Here is a 19,987-nt window from a genome sequence, read left to right as displayed (position 1 = left end):
ATGTCACCCTCAAATTAAAGGATTTTCTATTACGTTAAGTATTATGCGGTCATATATTAATTTAAATTATCGTCAATGTGGTAGATTACATTTTTTATTATATTTATATATATAATTTTTTAGCCTTTATAATATCTAGCCTTAAGTGTGTACTAGCCCTTCATAGGGGCGTTGACTGATGGTAATCTAAGTACTAAAATTGAGATAATTTTAGCGAGAATAATAACTGGTCTCAACTCTCGACAATGTCAATAATAACAATAAACACAATACAAATGGAAAATGTAATTGGAATTGAATTCTTCACAAACAATTTTAAGTAAGTATTTAAAGTTTTAGATTAGATTATAATTTTAGTAAAATTGATTTTAAAATTTAGACATAACACGTAGTATAAATAGGTATAATAATAATAATAATATCAGCCCTGTATTATATACTTGCCCACTGCTGAGCACGGGCCTCCTCTACTACTGAGAGGGATTAGGCCTTAGTCCACCACGCTGGCCTAGTGCGGGTTGGTAGACTTCACACACTTTCGAAATTCCTATAGAGAACTTCTCGGATGTGCAGGTTTCCTCACGATGTTTTCCTTCACCATTAAAGCGAACGATAAATTCACAAAGAATACACACATGTTTTTTTTTTTAGAAAAGTCAGAGGTGTGTGCCCTTGGGATTTGAACCTGCGGACATTCGTCTCGGCAGTCCGTTCCACACCCAACTAGGCTATCGCCGCTTTTCTAAATAGGTATACAGTAATAGTATTGTTTGGTACAAACTCATATTGAAGTGTGAGGTTATGGATAAGCCATTCCATATCAACCTAGCACCAAAGCTTTTAATATTTGTCCACATTTGAAAATGTTCACTTCGATTTTGTTTTTTATTATATAAAAATATTATGATAAATTATTAAAATGATCACTAGCATCACTAATAAATAGAACGTATGATATCAGTATTAGTGAAACTCTTTTTGGTAATAGGTAAATAGCGCTTCGAGACAAATAATACTAAGGCCTATATTGGTGTTTTCTTGGCGCGAGCCGTGCATGGCGACGTGTCGCGTGCACGTGGCGTGCATTCATCGTGATGGCATGGCGGCGTGTATGTATGTAGAGTATGTAATATTTTAGCAACACACACATAATGTAATGAAAATGGTAAACCGTTTCAGTAAAACTGTCGATCGGGATTTATACTATATGCTCACTAAAGATGCCCCTGCGATGAACAAAATATGTGTAGACTTCGCCGTTGTTGTGAACGAGGGGGTCGAATGAGAACGGATTGCTTATACGTTATGATCTATTTAGATTTTTCATGACCTTATATTATATTTAAGTCGGCTAAAATGCGAAGAAAAGGTTACGGAAATAATGGTGTGAATTAGTTTGAAATCATACTATGTGACGTCATTATAAATGACGAAAAAAATTAGGTGTAATTTTTATCCGTGCTTCCTTGTCTTAAAAATGTGTGCCTAAGCGAAACTGAAAATCGAAATTCCTTTTAATGGAAATCTTGATGTAAAAAAATGTTGTGACATAACTATGCACCACAATTTTTTTTACGTTATTTCCTACCTAGTACCTTTAATTAGGTATAAAATTGCGTAGTATGACGTAATTAAATTATATTATATTAATAAATTATTTTATAGCGGCGATAGCCTAGTTGGGTGTAGAACGGACCGCCGAGACGAATGTCCGCAGGTTCAAATCCCAAGGGCACACACCTCTGACTTTTCTAAAAAATCATGTGTGTATTCTTTGTGAATTAATCGTTCGCTTTAACGGTGAAGGAAAACATCGTGAGGAAACCTGCACATCTGAGAAGTTCTCTATAGGAATTTCGAAGGTGTGTGAAGTCTACCAATCCGCACTAGGCCAGCGTGGTGGACTAAGGCCTAATCCCTCTCAGTAGTAGAGGAGGCCCGTGCTCAGCAGTGGGAAAGTATATAATACAGGGCTGATATTATTATTATTTATTAAATTATTTTTAATATTTTTTTGCTTCAGGTGAAATATTTCACAATAACCAAGTTATCTTGACTACGCAATATGTGCGCTTTTAGCCTAAGCTTTCATCCTTGTTATATATTTAAAAATAACTCGGATTTTAATTTTTTTATTGTCATATAACTGTTATAATATTACTATAAACTCTAAATGGTATGTATTTTAACTATCTAACCTATCGCAGCTAAGAGTTGATTAAGAACTGCAAACTCGCAACACATACAAGTATGCATTACTTAACGATGCTACAATTCAAACATAGAATTAAGCAAATATTTATCTTTATTGCAAACATGTACATATGTGTGTGAAAATAGCTAACAATTGTGGCATGTCTACATCTTATAATACACATAATTGTGACAAGGCTAGTTATGTGGTGGACATCTATGAGAACGGCCGCGGTTGTTGTCCTGTTTTCATTAAAGATACATTACTCCTTTTATTCTTGTTTAAATTGCAAATTCTCTTCCAGCCCTTTGTCTCATTTAGCATTTATTTACGGCGTATTCAATTTAAATACCGCTCCTTTCGCGTTTTATCGCAGTAGAAATTGCCTGAGTTGGTCCTCGACTCGGTTTATTTATTTGTCAGTTTTGTTCTTGTTGCTTCTGCTAAGATTCTTTTTGATTTTGAATGGCTATTTTATTGCAATTTCCTTTTATAAAAATACGTCTCAAAACTTTTTCTAATCACAAACTCCAGGTTCCATCAACAAAATAAGCATTAAATCAAAATTCACCAGGTATAATATAGAAGTGTATGCACAGATCTAGATCACATTTTTGTAAAGCGGAGAAGCAGTTTAATCAATGTATGAATAAATATAGCATGGCAGTTGGAAAGTTTTCAGGCTGTAATTAAAACTTAAAACTTGTATTATGGGTAAAGCGCGACGGGAATGTGAACTGTGCCAAGTGTCGGATTTCGTACGTGCCTCGCCTCCGCAATGCACTCCTTACTCGAGACACGCAGCTCCATTGGCTTCCAAAAGCCACGGGATTTCTCCTTTCCGGTAATCTACGACAGGTATACTTTTCTGCTAAGTAGTGAACAAAAAGAAAATAGCATTACAATCATTTACTTATTGTTAAGATTTAGGCATGGATGATAACTTACTATTGTCAAAGTAAAGATTTTTTATAAAATAAAATAAAATTACCCTCTCAATTATATAAAAATTATATGTTACTCACGCTATTTGCGGTTAAATATATTCCAAAAATAAATTATATAAAATCGTTTATTGGTAAGGATCCCCTTATCTATCTAGATACATCATATTTAGAATATACAGTGTTAATAAAAATATTTATTTTACTTAATTCAAGTAATTTCATGCGTCCATCGTATGATTTAACAACTTCCGAAACGCAATGCGTGATGAGCTAATAGTGATTAGAAGCCGCGTGTTTAGTTCCCCCATGAGACAGATTTATGTGATCCGAAAACATTTAATTTCCATGAAAATTTGAGAGATGCATACAATGAAATATTGTTTGGCTTTGCTTTACAATTCGAAATTACGTTTTAATATAAATGTAAACAACGCAAAGCATGCACAGCGTTGCAGAAATAACAATCTTTATTGACGTAACCATTAGATTAAAGTATGATATTGTATTCAATTGATCAAAGTGTGGGCCTAAATTCTCAGACCGTGATGTGGGAATCGGAGTCGACTACAGTGCTAATTAAAACCTCGGCACGCGAGGGCGGAGTGATGGTATCGTTCGTGACGAGACAGAGTGCTGTTTGCTCTCGCTTATTGCGCTTTTCACTCCATTGTCGGCGGCAGTACATCTTTCCCGTTACCTGCGTAATTAATGAGCTTCATTAACGTTCCCCTTAATTGCTTTATTTAAAAAGGCCAAAACACCGTAAATAGATGCTATTGTGATGGGTGCAACGGAAAAAACCGTTAAGTGTTTTGATATTTCGTCAAAGACGGGGTATGACTTAATTTGGAATGTCAAAAACAAAAAATAGGCAACACTGTTTCTCGTAATATAAACATGGAACGATAAAATCGACATCGTCTTTATTTTTTTACGAGTGATAAAGGGATTCTAGACATGTCTTATCTTCGTGTTTTAAACTAAGTTTAAATTTAGCTTAAATAAGTGGTTTATAAGTTTCAGGTAAATTAGTGCATTATGTTTCCTTTTATAGAATATTTATTATAATTTTGTGGTTTAAACTAGAAATAAAGTTAAACCTAGAAGAATAAATAGAGTGATAAATATAAAATAAGTTTTAATGCGTATAATTTGTTTATGAAGAAACTGGATAGTAGCTTTTGTTTCTAATAGGGTCTTAAAACCTACTATTCGACTAATAAAATGTCGTCTCAAATACTTTGCTAAAGAATTTTAAAGATACTTGTAAAGGAAATACATTCGTAAATTGTGTAAGACTGTATTGTTTTTTTGCGTTTGTCCCGCTGTGAACGAGGAATTGGCTAAGAAACAAGAGACCGCGCGTACGATTTATCAGTTAAACAATGTTTGTAAATATTTCCAGCGAGTTGGGGTATTGTTGGCAAAATTCCTCAGACAGTCTCATCCTTACCACATGTGATTCCTGGAATATACTGTGCAATATGCATTATACATGTCATTATTTATTTAGTTAGACAATAAATTACCTAAATAAGTGTTTATATTTGTTTTATAATTGCATGTTATACAACTAAATTAATGATTAAGGAGTAATATTTACTTAAATATTATTAAGGGTTCTCGCCAATCAAATAAGTACCAACTTTAATTAAACGGTTTCCTCTCTGGGAGGCGCGACGGGCGTCGGGACGGGACTGCAACGCAAGCCGTGCGCGGGGTCTCATGGTGCAAGGCACATTGTGGCACTTCCAAAAGAGGAAATGACGAGCTCATTGCGCACTATACGAACTTCTAACAAAATAAATATATTTTGCTGATTCGAGACGAAATTTGCAAGTCTGCCAAGAATATTCGTACCAAATCGTTTTCCTATAATTGGAGTACATGTGAATTTGTATTCAGTAGCGCATCCACGGCGGATGGAATTTCGCCATTTCGCGGCAACCTCGTCCTCCATCATGCGTGCTTATTGAAGTAATTTGTGTTACCCTGCGTGTAGATGAGTGTATACTTGAATTTTATTGTTCTTTATTAATACTGTACAGGCAATGCTCTTGTAGTTGATTTTTATCGTGTGCATGCGAAGTAGGCAGTAAATACGAACGCCGGGATGTCATCGTTTCATTTAACTTGGGGGAAATGTTTGGGGAAAATCCGAAAGGATATATCCTTGTGCTTACATATTCATTTATCGGTTTTATATGCAATAAAATACTCTGTGCTATCGAATGTTTATATGCCTATCTTATCATCTTCGTAGATAGAGAATTATGGCAAATATGTTTTCTGTTTCATTTATTTGTACTACATATGTTAGCAAAGTCTTATAAACATTAAAGAATCTGTCTATACTTTTACCCTGCAGTATAAATTATTGAAGTAGCTCCCTACAGAGTTTGTCAGTTCGGTCCGCCGTCTTTAAAAACAGGTCGGCTTGTAGAATAAATTGAACCCCTGGGGTTTGTTGAGCTTCGATACTATTTTACAAACAACACAAGCAAATCGGGGTTAACAAGTCCTCGGTGATATAAATAGTTACTTTTCGGTAATGTAATTAGGAGTAGACGCATGTTAGTTTTAATTTAATTAAACCATAAATGTGGTATACTATAACCATTTTTGTCTTTATAATCAATGACAATCTTTTCGTCAAGAGAAGCTTGGTTTACAAGACTACGGTGGTACACTTATTTTTAACAGACTTCTAATTAAAGAGGGGATTATTTCTTATTTTTGTATTTTTTATGTATCTATACAGATTACTCTAAGGGTGTATTTATTATCTAAAGTATTGGCGTGATCCCTTTTTTATTTATAAAGTTCGTGAACTGAACATTACAATTTTTATTTTGGATACATAATTTACTTTAACTAACTTAACAAACGTCAATAATATGAATAATGTTATTATTATATTGATGTAAAAAATGTGAATATTTTGACCCCAAAGATGTGTTTATTACACCTAAACATATTAAGGTGAATGATAGTGCATATAAAAATGTTATCATTAAATTTTTTTGACAAATATTAGGTATAGTAAAAGTTTCTTTTTATTTTATACTGGTATTTGAAGAAGGTTTTATTTTTTGTCAGTCATTTTACAAATAACGAACGTAGAGCATCATTTGCGAAGCATACAAACGGCTTTAGGTCCTGACCGGACCCTGTAGGGTCCATGATTATATACTTTTCTTAATTTATAAAACTTTTAATTTACCATTCCAATTAACAAGTTGAGTTAAATGCCCAATGGCCCTAACATCAAAATATTGGATCAGCTGTGTTTGCTGTGTCAGTTATCAAAAGTACATAGTATTCGGTCTTGGCCTACATACGTGTCATCTGGCAAAAAAAAGAGCGGCTCTACTAATTATTGTCACTATAAATTTACTAAGCCCAAGTCAGGGGAAAATAAAGTAGCAGTTGATGCATTATCGATTAAGCAATCCAACTCAATACCACACAAATTAATTTTAGCGAAATTTCAACCATGAAAACACAAAAAATAAAACCCGCGGAATATCGTACGCAATTATAAAATATTGTTATAAACGACGTCGTGCACGCTAGCCTCGTGTTCAGTCTATGGCAGCATTAGCGTATACCGTGTATATACGGATAATGTATGAGTTGAATTGTTATTTGTGTAGGAGAAACAACGCGCGTTGTATGCGGATACCGGGCACGACACGGCTTGGAGGCTGGTGGCCTATCAGTGTTCCGCTCGGGTGCCTACTCCTATTGTACATATAATATTTCCGCTAAGAGCTATTTCTATGACAATGTACTCATTGTTACGATTTTTTATTTGTTTTGTCAAAATTCACAAAGTGTCGTTGAACTTGTTGAAAATTAATTGTCTGCCTTTATCCTTAAACATAAATTTTATGCGAAGTAAGCGCAAATAGCAATTTATGTTTTATGGCAGGTATGTACTATTTTTCCTAGTTCATTTGATGTTGTGGGCTAATCACATAAGAATGTACGTATTTTAAAGATGAGCTGTCTTAGAATCGATAAACCACATATCGTTTCAGCATTATAAAAGGTATATTATAGTAGTATACGCGTGTCATAGCCTTGAAAAGCCATGCAGTGGGGGCCACGGTGTATTAAGCAGTGCACTAAACCGCCTTATCTCCCCTACTTGTTTAGACGGATAGCGGCTTCTTCCGTAGAATGCATCTTTAAGACCTCGGAGATAAGATTTTATGTTCAAAATAATATTGGGTGCCACGTAAAATAACAAGGAGACGGTGTAATGCCTTGAATATATTTATTTTGTAAATAAAGCTGTCAGCTATGAGATATTGAATTGTCTGAGGGGACGACTTAATACGTATTTGGTTATATTGTTACTTTTAAAGTTTTTGTTTGGTTTTATTTGCTTTCGATAGATGTGTATATAAAAGTTAAGAAAATTAACAGTTTATTATCATCGATCTTTGACAAAAATATTATTACACACATACGCGAGAAATTATTCCATAACGGAAACTAAATCGGTGGCAAGTTAAGAATGCTTACTTGTGTAATGACAAAAATATATCACTGTATAGACATCGCAGAACAATTTCGAAATCCGTGGCGCCGTGCCGTCAAAGACTGAAGGATTTTCCACAACATTCAAATCGGAAACCTACATTCATGAATTGCATAAACATTTTGTTGTCAAGATGTTTCCAGATTTTAAGTAGGAATAAAATAAGGTCAGTACTCACTCCAGTAGGCCTTCATGCCTTTTACGTCACACAATGATGAAATATTTAATGTGCATGTCGTCTCTTTCACATTCGTATATCAACGACAACCTTAGTTTTTCTGTTCTTTTTGATTTTATAGGTACCTACGTAATTTCAATACTTTTTTATAAGTTATCTTTAAATTATAAACGAAAACTTTATTTTAATCAACATTTATTTCCTCAAATACATGTAAAATAAATGTTTGATTTGAAATACGAATCACAATAGCTAAAGGGTTCGTAATTAAGCAATCGTCAGTGATAGTGAAGTGATCGTAAAATTACACGCAAACATTGCAAAGCCGGGAGTGTTGTATGAGTTGCCAAGTCGGCAGGACAATAAAGGTCGTGACACGGCGAGAGCCGAATTTGTCGCCAGTGTCGGCACCTCGGCGGTGCAGCCTCTGGTCCACGCTGCATCACTGACCTACATCTGCGTTGGCACTGCTCACAATCGCCGCTTCAACTTAATTGTTCCGACACTTCGGCCTTCCTAACGACTGCGCCGCAATCGCACGATTTAAGGGGCAGTTTTGAATATAGCGGATGCGACCCCTTTTGAAGCACTTTGTGGAGATATCAATCCAACACCGACAGTGGGTCAAACGTCAGCCGCAGTGGAGATGATTTTATGTATGTAAATCACGGCTTTGTTGCAATTTATCCGTTTGTTAGTGAAGCTCTTTGTGCCTCGCAAAAATAAAATGAAATCACTGTAGGTACATTCGACATTGTACGATCGTGTCGGTTGGCAAATAGGACATATTGTGAGTGCCGCGTTTTAGTTAGATATATAATGAAAAGAGGGGGATTACAATTTGCCTTTGTGATGGCGTCGTCGAATTACATTAATCTGTCGTACTCGTGTCGAGGCGACGTCGCCGCAAGCAACTTGATTAAAAATTCTATTAGTTGAAACGCGCAGACATTTTCTTAATAGATAAAATGAATTGTACAAAGATCTCTCACCGCAGTCAGACGCGGTTGCTCCTTGGTTGCTATACATATGTACATTTAAAACAAATGTTTGAATTTGTATGTCTAACCTTGTATCTAACTTTTGTTTTGTCTTGTTAGTTGCTTAATGATCTTTGACGCGTTATACTCATCATTATTTTACGCAAACACTTAAAATTGTTAATTGATTGAAAATTATTTTTAGTTGATACAGTATTGCATAAAATTTATTGGTATGTCATATTATTATCACTGCTTGTTATTACCTTGCTCTAAGCGTATAAAAATTAAATATCACTATTTTATAAATCCAATTCATCACTAATTCAGGAACCGTGGAATGTCGTTATAAGAAAATTGAATGATACATTTAATTTTAAAGATTGATATTATTATAATACAAATAAATCATGTATCAGATATTATAGCTTAATTCAGTTGACATATTTAATTAATTTTGCGGACGATCAGGAACAATTTCTTGTATAATGACTTAACAAACATCGTCATTGATTGAATTCATAGTTATATGTTGAGCTTTTAAGACTAATGAACTCTTTTTAAATTTAAAATACTACTTCAAGCAATTCTTTATAATTATATTGAACTGCTAAGTGGTTGAGTTTGAAGCGATCTTTTTAATTGATAGAGTTTTTGATTTCGCGCGAATAGTTAGTTCCGATATTCTTTAGAGTTGTTAGATTGAAATATTTTTTAGATAACTATCAAAATAAATGCTAAAAAACTTCCTTAGCATTAAAATTGAAATGTTTGAAAAAATATTTGGATGTTTGTTAGTAGTAGAGGCAAAACAGCCTGAATGGATTTGGATAGAAATTGGCATACCGGTAGATTATATATCGGATTAACACATAGGATTTTTATTCCGGTAGTTTGCTCCCGTAACATTTTTTTTACTGATAAATAAGTAGATGGCACTGGCGTTGTATAGGTGGCATCGGGGATGATGGGGACTCGATAGTCTCGATAATATGTATTATACTTTATCTAGTACATTATACAAAACAACATTAGGAATAATAAAATGAATATTCTGTTTGTTGATAGTTATTAATGTCACATTACGTAAATAATTTGTATATATAGATATATAAAGGAATATTATAACATATGAACTCTATTCTTCTGTCTTGTATTCTAATATTATGGCGGTTTTACAAAGTTACCGGTCTCCGCTAAGTCTATAATTTGTAACAATATCAAGTTGCTATACCCTGCTTAATACCCTATTAAGCCCGACCCTTAAATGTAGGTTATATTTATAAGACTATTCAGTTTCATATAAATACTGGTACAAATCTCTAAAGCTAATTAATAAGAAAGGATATCACTTCTACTTACAAGCCGCTGAATTGTCAAAGCCATACAACAATACACTTAGTAATAAATATTTAACAGGTTACTTAAGAGAGTGTAGTGCCTCGTTCTATCATAATAGATGGTAGGCAACCTGTTTAAATACAAAGCTCGTAAACCCGGCTGGATTATCTGAAGCACAAGCCCACCCTACTTAATAATGGACCAGAGCAATCTAAGATATGTTCTTGACATTTTATAATGCTTTACAAGTACTTAAATAAGTATTTTTAAGTAGATGTGGGCCGAGTCTTTGATAAAGCTGGTCTAGAGTATGGGCCATTTTTAAGACAGGGTTCCATGCTTGTAAAATGAAGACAATAAAATCATATTAATCACATAAATTATTGCTATTTCTAATATAATTATACAGCTGTAAGTTTCCCATACTGTACATAAATAAATAAAAATATTATTTAAATCAATAACAAGAACATATAAATAATTTACATAATGTGTAACGTTTATAAAATCTATAGTAGTTTTCAGTAAAAACAATTTTGCAAGTTGATATAATATTTTGCAAAAGTCCCACACGAAACGTTGATTCTATTCAAAACATATAATAAATCGTACTAGAATTGTGGAATAAAAAGAAAACAAAGAATGCAAGACACGCGGTTCCGTTTTAAGATATCTGCGTATACCTGCGCGCTTGCGGCAGTCGACTATTCTCGACAGATTTACGGAGACACCGCGTCCACGATATCTACTTTCTACACGCTCTTTGAAACTAAAACAACCATTGAAATGTCTATAATAGATGTTTTCTTGATTATGTTAAAGTGCATACGGAAATAAGTTTACAAAATAATGTGGTGGAAGTTTCTCTAGACTGCAATGTTTACCGATAATTTAATTGTTCTTTTAAAGCACTTATACTGGTTCAACTCTAAGTCGCCGACACTCGTGGGTCCCGTGAGCTCTCTGTAAACACAGTTTATTTGGAAATCGGCTTTGCACTGTCTGCTTTACTTTCGGTGATCGTAATGGTAAATAGAAGTTACGGGACTCTGTACACAAGCAAGTTGGTATATCTACTTGAGAGAATAAATTTCAAAGTTGTATTAATGCCCAGTTGTGTTTGTATTCAATTGAATGTAGTTTGTATAATCATTTTATCAAATAACTTATGATATTTATAATAATATTGTTCTTCCTATGTTATGGAGGAAAATAATATCAGCTTTAAGTATTTCATAGTACCTATCACGAAATATAAAATACTATCACGACAAACAAATGAGTAAGTTTAGATTTTTTATTTAGTGAATTTACAATTCCTACTTACTCCAAGTTTAACAAGTATTAAAAGCTGTATTATATACTTACACGTATAAATAAATGGTCTATTTATACCTATATTATAAGGTAATGATTATAATTTACCATAAATATCAAAATGAGCCATCAGTAGATGTTAGCCATAAACATGTTATATTATAATCTAATGAGCTGAAAATTATTATGATGATTCAATTAATGACAAATAATAAGAGTGTAGTGAACGCGGTGCAGGAGTGCTACGAGATTGTACGGGAGGCACGTTTGGTGTTCCGATGTAAACATTCGGCTCCGAGTGGATTCGGCAGTTTACTTGTTGCGGTATTTAACCGACCGATGCTATCTGCATAATGCGGTCGTCAGTGCCAACGCGTATACTTCACCGCGTTACTATGGATTTACATTTTAACCTCACTATTCGTACTTACTGTAAATAAATTTATTGCAGTTTTAACGCCGGTTTATAATGTATGTGGTAAATAAGTTTAGTAAACGTTATGTCGTTGTTTCAAATGCATCAAGTATTTGTTAATAATAAAGCTTTTATGTATTGTTTTACAATCTCTTTATTTTATAGGCATTTTATTCTTTATTAAGTAAACGTTTTATTTATCGTTTAATAAGTGTTTAATCGAACAATAAGGTGCAAAATAATAAAAATCTATTAGCTAGTCCGACCGTATCCTCTACAACTTTTTTTTTAATTATTATAGATTGACATTTGGGTATGGAGTATGATTCATTAAATATACAGCGACTCTAATGTCTTTATATTTACTGAAGTAATGGATCATAATTATTACTTTGAAGGTGTTAATACATAGTATGCACAGTCAATCTTAATTCTTAGATAGGCAATAGTAATGTAAATGTGAAAGTTTGAATGTTATCGTTAAACTGCTGAATTGTATAATATGTTTTTACGTACAAAACAAGTCCTCATTTTTATATTACAGGACAACTTTCAAGCGAACCGAGTCACGAAAAAAGTAGGTTGGTTTTAATCATCCATGCCTTGGGCGCACTAGGCCGTAGCAAACATTAGCACAAGTGTTAATATAAGTTATAACTTGTGCGTGTTTTTGTTGTGTTTAAAGAGCTAATGCTCGTTCTAACGATTTGTCGATGCGCGTAGTTCGTTAGATGGCCAAACAAAGAGTTCATTAGCGTTGTAATCGCTGCGGTATCAAACTAGTTTATTTTGTCCATTGCTCGCGCTAAGTAAATAAGTCACTAGCTAATTAAAATGTTGATATTTGATTCATATTTATGAAATGTCATTTAGACATTTGGTAAAAATCTTCATGTTTGTTATTATAGATGTGCACAAAGCATTGTATAATATAACATGAAGAAAAAAATATTTTGAGACACTTGGAAGGCATGTCCTACCCGTGATGTTATATATTACATAGCTACATAAGTATTTTTTTTTATCTTCAGAGGAATAAGCAGAGTTGCAAATATACGATTTAGTACTTATTTAGCTTATTTTGATCATTTCTACGGTGCAACGCTACATGTTGGTTGTGGAACAAATCCGTAATCGAACCCCACATTAAGACAAATATTTGTAATACGCAAATATTTTTGCCAGAGTTGGACTCTAAAGGCCTTGAGAAGTTGTAGTACGTATGTGAAGAATTTGTTTAGATCATGAGTGAGCCGTTTATGTAAGGCTCACTTCAGGTGATTCGATGAACTTGTTGCCTTTATGGACCATTTTCAGCAATTCATCTAACTCTGTTCGCTTCGAGTCCCAATTCACATGGAACAGTCAACGGTATATTTGATAGTGAAGAATAACTGGAGTGGAGATTTATTAGATGCATACACACGCTTATTCAGAATTTAAGAGTTCTGACTCTGAGCAAGAATTATAGTCAATCTTAAGGAATGAAATAAACTATTGTTCTATTATGAAGAACCAGTTCACTATACGAAACAATTTTTTGACTAGATTAAATGAATTCTAAACTCCGAACCCACTCATTAAAAACATTTGTAACTTTGTGGTAAATCAGAATTAGGTGTATGTATAACTGCCGATCATCGCATACGATGCCTTTATAAATGTACGAAAAACACAAAAACAAACATACATCACGCCTTTGTCTCCGAAGGGGTAGGCAGAGGTTTAACTAAGGCTACCAGTTTTCGTCTGTGTGTTTCGTCACATGATGTAAATAAGGGACGAGCCTGCCGTCATATCAGACACATTTTCCAAACACCGGGCTGATACTGAGTAAATAAACCCAAACATCATTTTGCCTGCCCCGGGATTCGAACCCAGGGACTCAGAGAGATGTCATACAGCGCAGGTAATACAACCACCGAGGCAGTAAACGTAAAAATACGTAAAAAAGACTATTTTAATATGTGACTGAGTCTAAATTTGCGACAGAAAGTCCATAATATTCTCGCCGGTATCACTGTCAATGCACGTTTCACCAAAATGTAAAAGTATTGTCTGCGTCACGTTGCTTTAAGTCTTGGAATATTAAGAAATATGCAAGTATAAATAAAAGTCTCTCTGCGACATTTTATACGAAGCTGCACAGGCTTACTTATATGGTTACTTTTAAGATCTATAAAAATATGAGTTATTCTTAGAACATCTAGGTGTGTCGTCTCTTCCATTACGAAGTCACTGGAAGACATTACATCCTAACGACTACGGCAGAGATAAAATAATTAATGTAATATCGTGTAACCAAAGTTTAATAATATTTAAGTAGTTGTAAAATGTTATGAGGGAGCGGCCGGTCACGAGAGCTCGCGTGTTACTCCAAGACCACCTGCCAATAATCACTGCCTATTGTAGCCGCCATCACAATTAGCCGCCGCTTAAAATGGCAATCAATACATCATTTCGTGAAATAAAATTGTTATGAAAATGTACAATTGTTTGGTTTTATGTTGATTGTAGGAAAAATGTTTACTGGTGTGATTTCATTTGGACATTTGTCTGGAGATTTACTTTCTATATGATATTTTGTCATATGTCGTATGTTTTTTCTTAATACTTATAAAAAAACGTTCATGTGTACCTCAACACTATGACGCCCGTTTCCTATAGGAATAGACAATGACCATGAATTTCCACTTTGCACAATATTGACATACCACTTTCGCTTAATCTAGATTCATTAATATATTCATGCATTATCGGCGGTTTAGGGTACTCTTGACATTAAATATCTTATGAGATAAAATTTAGAGTTACAAGACAGTCACCAGGGATTCCTTTAGTATAATTTATTTATTTATGTTTCCACAGCCGTGATATATTGAGAGGAAGTTAGACCAAGAACAAATAAATAAAAATACAACATAATCATGGTTATAAATAGCTTTGATTGAAAAATATTGTCGTTAAATGTGTAAGTAATGTCTTTTCGTTCGTTTGAATAATGGTTTCAATAAATTTTCCAAATGGTGCAACGCATTGGATATTAGTCTTCAGGAAGAGTTCGAGCTCTTATTGTTATCTGTTCTTAATCTTACAAGTTAACAGTGAATGATAAAAAAATATCGTAATCGCAAACTATGAATAGAATTTGGATGAGTTGGGCCGAAGGGCGGGCTGGATAGTATTTTTAATATATGATTGGTGTGAGACAAACTCATGATCAAGGGACCTTTACTATAGTATCAATATAACCCGTTTGATACATACATACATACTTTATACATATACTACAGAAATCTAAACGATTGGAATCAAGAACAAAATGGAATTACGTAGTTTAATTAAATTAATTTTGTTTGTTTACAGATCACATTCGAGAGTTTTCTTGCGGTAGCCTCTTTTACCGCACGCTCTACTTAAATGAAGACAGAAATACACTTTACGTTGGTGCTATGTAAGTTGAATGTACTTTTGTTCTTTTATTCAACTGTGAAATGTTAAAATATTATTAAGTTACATACCTTTAGTGTGTGGACTATAGTTCATTTAGTTAATCCTTTATACTAACGGTTGTATTTTGAATTCATAAGAAGTATTTTAATTTTTTGTATACGAAGAGATATAACAGATTTCTAATTCTCGGAATGCATAACTCAGTATGGATTGCTATCAAAACATACACGACACCTCTAGTACAGCTGCCTCACAGTCACAAAGGAAGAGTAAATTCCATTTCGAGTCCAGTTTTAGTTCGGTCACCGGCAGTCGGTCCGGGTTTGTTTACATACGACCGCATCTCAAGTAAAGATGTTATCGCAGTTTGACGTGCTACTCGGACTATTTTTATAAGCTTTTCTACTGGCACTTTTATTTTTATTTGTGATTAGTATAAGCACCTATCGAGCCAGCCTCTAATTACGGCTAACGAGCTTCGGCTCATGTTGATTTTTGTTATGAAGCCCGTTCAACTGACTCATAGCCTCCAACTTGTTTGCTTTTTTTTTGATAATTATGGAAAACCCGTAATCTTACAGTTTATTTCTTACAAATCACTGTGTATTAATTCAAAAGTATGCAAACCCAACAATTGACCGTTATTAGCAGTGAGCCGGTTCCACGATGACGTTGTAATGACCCAACAGAAATGGATACGAAACACGAAATCCAATTACCCACCTATTTCTGTGAAATTTTATTTATTCTTGCGCATCTATGCTCACAAGTATAATTTCATGGTTGGTTTCCGCTATTTTACATTTATGTAAAATATAACAACGAGTTAAGTTATAGATTAAATTTCGACTAAGAATGAAAGGAAAATAACGAAGTTAAAATCATCAAACAAAAAAATATTCAGGCTTAAAATAGTAATATTATATAAAATTCATTTGCCGTATTTAATGGTGATATAGACAAAACGGTAAAATTGACAAAGCATGACACTTTTTTTTCTGTTCAAGTATAATGTTAATTCGCTTTGTTCGATATACAGTGATTTCATACGCGTTTACGGAACTTCTAGCTTTAGTTATACTCCTACTTGCCAAGTTTTTAATTTGAAAAACATTCAACCATAGCCTATTTTAGAAAATTAAAGTAATTGAAAAAGTTGAATTACTCAGTCAGCTATTCATTCAGATAGACATTTTCAATTTAGGAGCTTGTATCGCGCGCTACTTTAGTGGTTTAAACTCTCATTTTCAATTAATTGTGCATTGGATTTTTATTTAATCAATTTTTTATCACAGCCTTAAACATTTTCACTGTAAAATGGTTAAGTTAGTCTTTTTGTATAATCTTAATTTGTGTATTTTTTTAAGTTTAATATGAACTTAAAAATTGCATTAAATATATGAAAATTTAAATAATATGTAATAAATAATATCTGATCTATATTGCCAAATTATATTTCGATTAAATGATAACATTAAACATTTTTAAGTCTTGTTTGATTGTGATACATACGAAATGTCTGTTAGCATGTAGTTAAACACATTCAGTTAAGTACTCGTAAACTTTTGTGTGTTTATTTAAACAACTAAATTTATTATAACCTTAAAAATATTGAATAGATAGAAATAAATAAGTATAAATATATATACGGCATGTATTAACGAACCTGTTTGTTTCAGGGATCGGGTATTCAAATTAAATATGTCTGATATAAGTCAATCACACTGTGAGGTAAGAGTGCATAAAATGTACAAGTTCTAGTTCACCTTAATGTAAAGATGGAACTGTAGTAGAAACTTCAGAGACTTTTTACAAAGTAAAATGAACCACTTGCTTACGGCTGCTGAGTTCCAGAGAAGCCACTTTTCCCGCACTGCACTAGATTTTAATGCATTTTACTTTCACGTAAGCTTTTTCCCGTTTTCACACGTGAGTGTCATATTCTTTTGAAACGCAAATCTCTTATTTGATCTTTGTGGTAACACTTCACTTTTGTACATTTCCGCTTACATTAATTTGACTTTATATTTAGGAAAATCAATTCACCTGTCTTACTTGAAATCTTGAGTATCCTTTAATGAAATATTTGATGTCAGTGAATGAGATGAAGAAATGAGATTGGCAACTCTTGTTTACAGCGAGATGCATTGCTTTTAGAAGCTAGTAACGTAGCAAGGTGTGTAAGCAAAGGCAAGTCGGAGCCGTTCGAGTGCAGGAATCACATCCGCGTGCTGCAGCCACTCGGCGACGGGGAGCGGCTCTATGTGTGCGGCACTAATGCTCACAGCCCTAAAGACTGGGTCGTCTACGTAAGTACCGCATTTAATTCTACTTCTTAATCAACTATAGTATCAATTTTTTATATTAACACTTAAAAATTGCAATAAAACCTTTAAGGGAGTTGTATTAGGTAATTTTTAATATTTTACAACAACTTTTTATAACTCACCAAACCAGATGAATCGGTAACAATAACGGTCCCGTCATTAAATATTCAGTTTTATCTGAATTTATGAGGTTGAACGGTACAGGCATCACCTGCTTAAAACTTTTTAAGATAACCACTTTATATTAATGATCCTGTTCCGTATACGGTCGATCCTTTATGTTCAACAAAGCAACGAACTCCGACATTTTATGGCCATCATTATGGGCTATGGAGTTTATCGTCATTGAATTCACTTACCCTTATAGGTGACCGTTCGATAACACATGCTGAACTTTCACAACCCTTTATGTCCTTCCTTTTTGTATAACTGTATCGAGTGAGTTCCCTGATGGTAAGTGATCACCGCAGTCCATGAACATCCGCTATATGAGATGAATTATAGACATCGCGTTCCTGGTTATAAAAGGGAAATGGAGACCGAAACAGAAGAGCAGATGTGGGGCTCCTATAAATTTATTGATCACGATAGGCAATAATAAAGATTTTTACATCACGACTTTCGGACACTACTCGGGCGAGCTATCTCATAAATGCTGTAAAAAACAGTTCTAACACGACTCTACGACTTCACCTTTAGGAATTTCATGTACGCGAAAACATATGTCTGTATAATTCCTTTTGTCATACAGTTAAATTTAACGCATTTGCCGCGGCATGAATATATCCCAGGAGTGGGGCTGGGGGTGGCGAAGTGTCCGTACGATCCGGCGGACAACAGCACAGCGGTGTGGGTCACGGAAGGCAATCCCGGAGGTCTTCCGGCCCTCTATGCCGGCACTAACGCCGAGTTCACTAAAGCCGACCCTGTCATATTTCGAAACGATCTCTTTGATTTTCGTACAGGCCAGAAAAAGTTTAATTTCAAGAGGACATTAAAGTATGATTCCAAGTGGCTGGACAGTAAGTATTCTAATTATATTTTTATTGGTTTTTGAGTAATGTTTTATAGTTAATAAAAGGCATGAGATAAAAAGAAGTACGCAATATTAAGGGCCTCTGTGTCTACCAGACGATGAACCCACCATGAAAATATTAAAGTTGATGTTTTACAAGTATTTGTATTAGCTCTGATTGTTTTCGGACCGATATTCACACATCGTTATCGATTGTGACTATTTGTGTAACTTTAATTGGGTTTGTACTATTCAGAATATTTACTGGACTACTTTTTAGAGATTTCAAATGATAAGTACTACTTATTCGCGTAGCACAGAGAAATATCTCAAATCAAGATAATAGTTTACGACGAATAAATAACGCATGAGAAGTCAGTATTCTCGGTAATGGTTTTTACGCAAATCTTGAACCTTATCGAATAAATAAATGTAGGAACATTCATTATATTAATAGGGGATATTGGGTCTTTGTCCCTTATGTCGTACTTTCTTTTACGAGTCTGCGATAAACCGTTAGATACATTCACCGTACTTATGTACAAGCAAATAAAGGCTCTCGTTGTGTCTGTGTATACTGAATAAAGAGATAGCCTTTGTTCGAATTACTCTGTCGTTTAGAAAATTCAGAGTCCTTTGTTTTTACAAGCTTACTAACCCAATATTTATATATAGATACATATTATTTAAGTAGGTAGTCATATTATTTTCAACCATATTAATTTTGTTACAGAAACAAATTTTGTGGGTTCATTTGATGTGGGCGAATACGTTTTGTTCTTCTTTCGCGAAACAGCCGTGGAATTTATGAATTGTGGTAAAGCTGTGTATTCACGAGTAGCCAGAGTTTGTAAACATGACACAGGAGGAAAACACATTCTTAGTCAAAATTGGGCCACTTATTTGAAGGCGAGACTCAATTGTAGTATACCTGGAGAATTTCCATTCTATTTCGATGAAATACGTAAGTAGGATTTATCTTATGTAAGATGAATATGTGTAAAATTTAAAAGGTAAGGATGCATTTAGAACTAAGAGCTTAATTACAGAGAGCGTGTACCAAATACCGGGTGACCCGAGCAAATTCTATGCGGCGTTCACAACAGGCGCCAGTGACGGACTAGTCGGCTCTGCAATATGTACTTTTACTATGGATGATATTCAAGAGGCATTTGCCGGCCGTTTTAAAGAACAAGTACGTTTTATATAAGTTTATAATATAAAAAGTATATTTTTACTCGCTTCAAAATAATTTGTAATGCCCTACAAAG

General features: G+C 34.0%; 1 protein-coding gene across 2 annotated transcripts in view; it reads left to right on the top strand.

Moving 5' to 3' along the window:
* Positions 1-19,987, top strand: part of LOC115453398 (semaphorin-2A-like) — a 57,594-nt gene that overhangs the window by 28,857 nt on the left and 8,750 nt on the right. For both annotated transcript variants that reach the window (XM_037441358.1, XM_037441357.1), the window contains exons 2-7: positions 15,288-15,375; positions 17,054-17,105; positions 17,513-17,683; positions 18,453-18,723; positions 19,450-19,680; positions 19,766-19,911. In XM_037441358.1, coding sequence (XP_037297255.1) covers positions 15,288-15,375; positions 17,054-17,105; positions 17,513-17,683; positions 18,453-18,723; positions 19,450-19,680; positions 19,766-19,911 — 959 coding nt within the window. The remainder of the gene's footprint in view (positions 1-15,287; positions 15,376-17,053; positions 17,106-17,512; positions 17,684-18,452; positions 18,724-19,449; positions 19,681-19,765; positions 19,912-19,987) is intronic.

The sequence above is a fragment of the Manduca sexta genome, chromosome 22, assembly GCF_014839805.1.
Source record: "Manduca sexta isolate Smith_Timp_Sample1 chromosome 22, JHU_Msex_v1.0, whole genome shotgun sequence".
Lineage (NCBI taxonomy): Eukaryota > Metazoa > Arthropoda > Insecta > Lepidoptera > Sphingidae > Manduca > Manduca sexta.
This window is presented reverse-complemented; position numbering and strand designations above follow the sequence as displayed.